Here is a 1843-nt window from a genome sequence, read left to right as displayed (position 1 = left end):
TATTACTGTTTATACTGATAGAAACATGGACATATTTATGTTTTATCAACATAAATTATATAAACATTGCCTCACTTTTTAAAATCAAAATTAAACACAACTCATTACCTTTTGTTTACTACCTGTATAGATTTGCTATATAGATTTTTCTCTTTTAAGTAATGTGAACTCATAGACCTAATATGCTGATGACAGTAACTGTAATGGGGTATGTGGGGGGACTTGATAATAGGGGGAGTCTAGTAACCATAATGTTCAAGTAATTGTACATTAAGACACCAAAATTTAAAAAAAATTCTCATTATTTCACCTCACTATAGTGATTACTTTTTATCACAATAATAGTGTTTTGATGCTAGAATATTACAACTTGGGTGTAGAATTCCTCATAGGTTCAGCCCTATAATGACAGAGGAACCTGGTAGTAAAAAAGTGATTCACAAAATCATATATACCAAAACTACTCAGATTTTTTCTTAATTGAGAACATATGTAAGAGATAGAGATTGGACAGATCATGTCTGTAGAAGGGGAGAATCATGATTTATTTGAAGACTTTATTCAGAGCATCCTTCACATTCTTATTCCTCAGGCTGTAGATCATGGGATTCAGCATGGGGAACACCACAGTGCAAAATATGGAAACTATTTTGTCCGTCTTGAAAGAATAGCTAGACCGGGAATGAGTGTAAATGTAGAGAATGGAGCCATAGTACAAGGTGACAGAGGTCAGGTGGGAGGAGCATGTGGAGAAGGCTTTGAGGCGGCCCTGGGTGGAGCGGATCCTCAGGATGGTGGTGATGATGAAGAGGTAGGAGGCGAGGATGAGCACACAGGGGGCAATGACATTGGAGGCCAGGCAGAAGAAAAGCACAGCCTGGAAGCCATCTTTCCTGCCACAGGCCAGCTTCACTAATGGAAACAAATCACAGAAAAAGTCATCAATGACATTGTCTCTGCAGAAGTTCAAGACAAAAATTTTTTTAGCAATGATGGAACAGTTGATAAATCCACCAAGGTATGAGGCCACTACCAAAAATGCACACAGCTTTATAGACACAGCCTGTGAGTAAAGCAGTGGCTTAGAGATGGCCACATAGCGGTCATACGCCATGGCAGCCAGCAGGTAACACTCACTGTACGCCAGCCCCCCAGAGAAGAAGAACTGAGCCACACAGCCAGCAAAGGAGATGCTTCTGTCCTCAGAGATGCAGATCACTAGGATCTTAGGCGTGTAGACAGAGGAATACCAGAGATCCAGAAAAGACAGATTCCCAATGAAAAAGTACATGGGCGTGTGCAGCCGGGAGTCACTGCAGATCAGCACCGTGAGGGTGATATTTCCTACCACGGTCACAGAGTACACGCCCAGGAATACCACAGAGAGGACGCGCTGCGTCACGGGGTCTGTGCTGAAGCCCAGCAGGATGAACTCTGTCACTGTGTGGTTGCTCCTCTCCATGGCTCTAGGGAATGTCACCTGGGAGGGGAGAAGAGGAGAGTTCAGCTTGAATCACTGGGCTGAAGTAATCTATGTTTGCCCAATATATAACCTTGTTCCACTAGTAAACCTTGAAATCTAGGATCCAACAATATAAGTGCTCATTTTAGAAAGAGGTTTCATTTTGCAGCAATCCATTTAGACCTCAGTTACATATTGTTAAAAGACTCTTTTGATCATTAAATTTTTCCATGAGTTTATTTGAGGAAACATCCATTCAAATCATGCAGGAGCAACTGCTAGAAGCTGTCTACAGACAGGTACAAGGGGAGAAGTTTGTATACAGAACTGGGAACAAAGCAAAGAAATAATTCAATTCTCAATAACTTCAATGGTTGTCTT

The 1843-nt window shown here is 41.3% G+C and overlaps 1 protein-coding gene across 1 annotated transcript; it reads right to left on the bottom strand.

The window, feature by feature from the left end:
• Window positions 1-544: 544 nt before the first annotated feature.
• On the bottom strand, window positions 545-1474 carry LOC108394978 (olfactory receptor 9G1-like). The gene has a single exon (XM_036996697.2). It carries the CDS (start codon window positions 1460-1462, stop codon window positions 545-547), a length of 918 nt encoding a protein of 305 aa, XP_036852592.2. The 5' UTR covers window positions 1463-1474.
• Window positions 1475-1843: the final 369 nt, after the last annotated feature.

The sequence above is a fragment of the Manis javanica genome, chromosome 11 (assembly GCF_040802235.1).
Source record: "Manis javanica isolate MJ-LG chromosome 11, MJ_LKY, whole genome shotgun sequence".
Classification (NCBI taxonomy): domain Eukaryota; kingdom Metazoa; phylum Chordata; class Mammalia; order Pholidota; family Manidae; genus Manis; species Manis javanica.
This window is presented reverse-complemented; position numbering and strand designations above follow the sequence as displayed.

Bases quoted from the DNA above. Each gene is read 5' to 3' on its own strand.
- LOC108394978 (XM_036996697.2), bottom strand. From the start codon at position 1,462: ATGGAGAGGAGCAACCACACAGTGACAGAGTTCATCCTGCTGGGCTTC.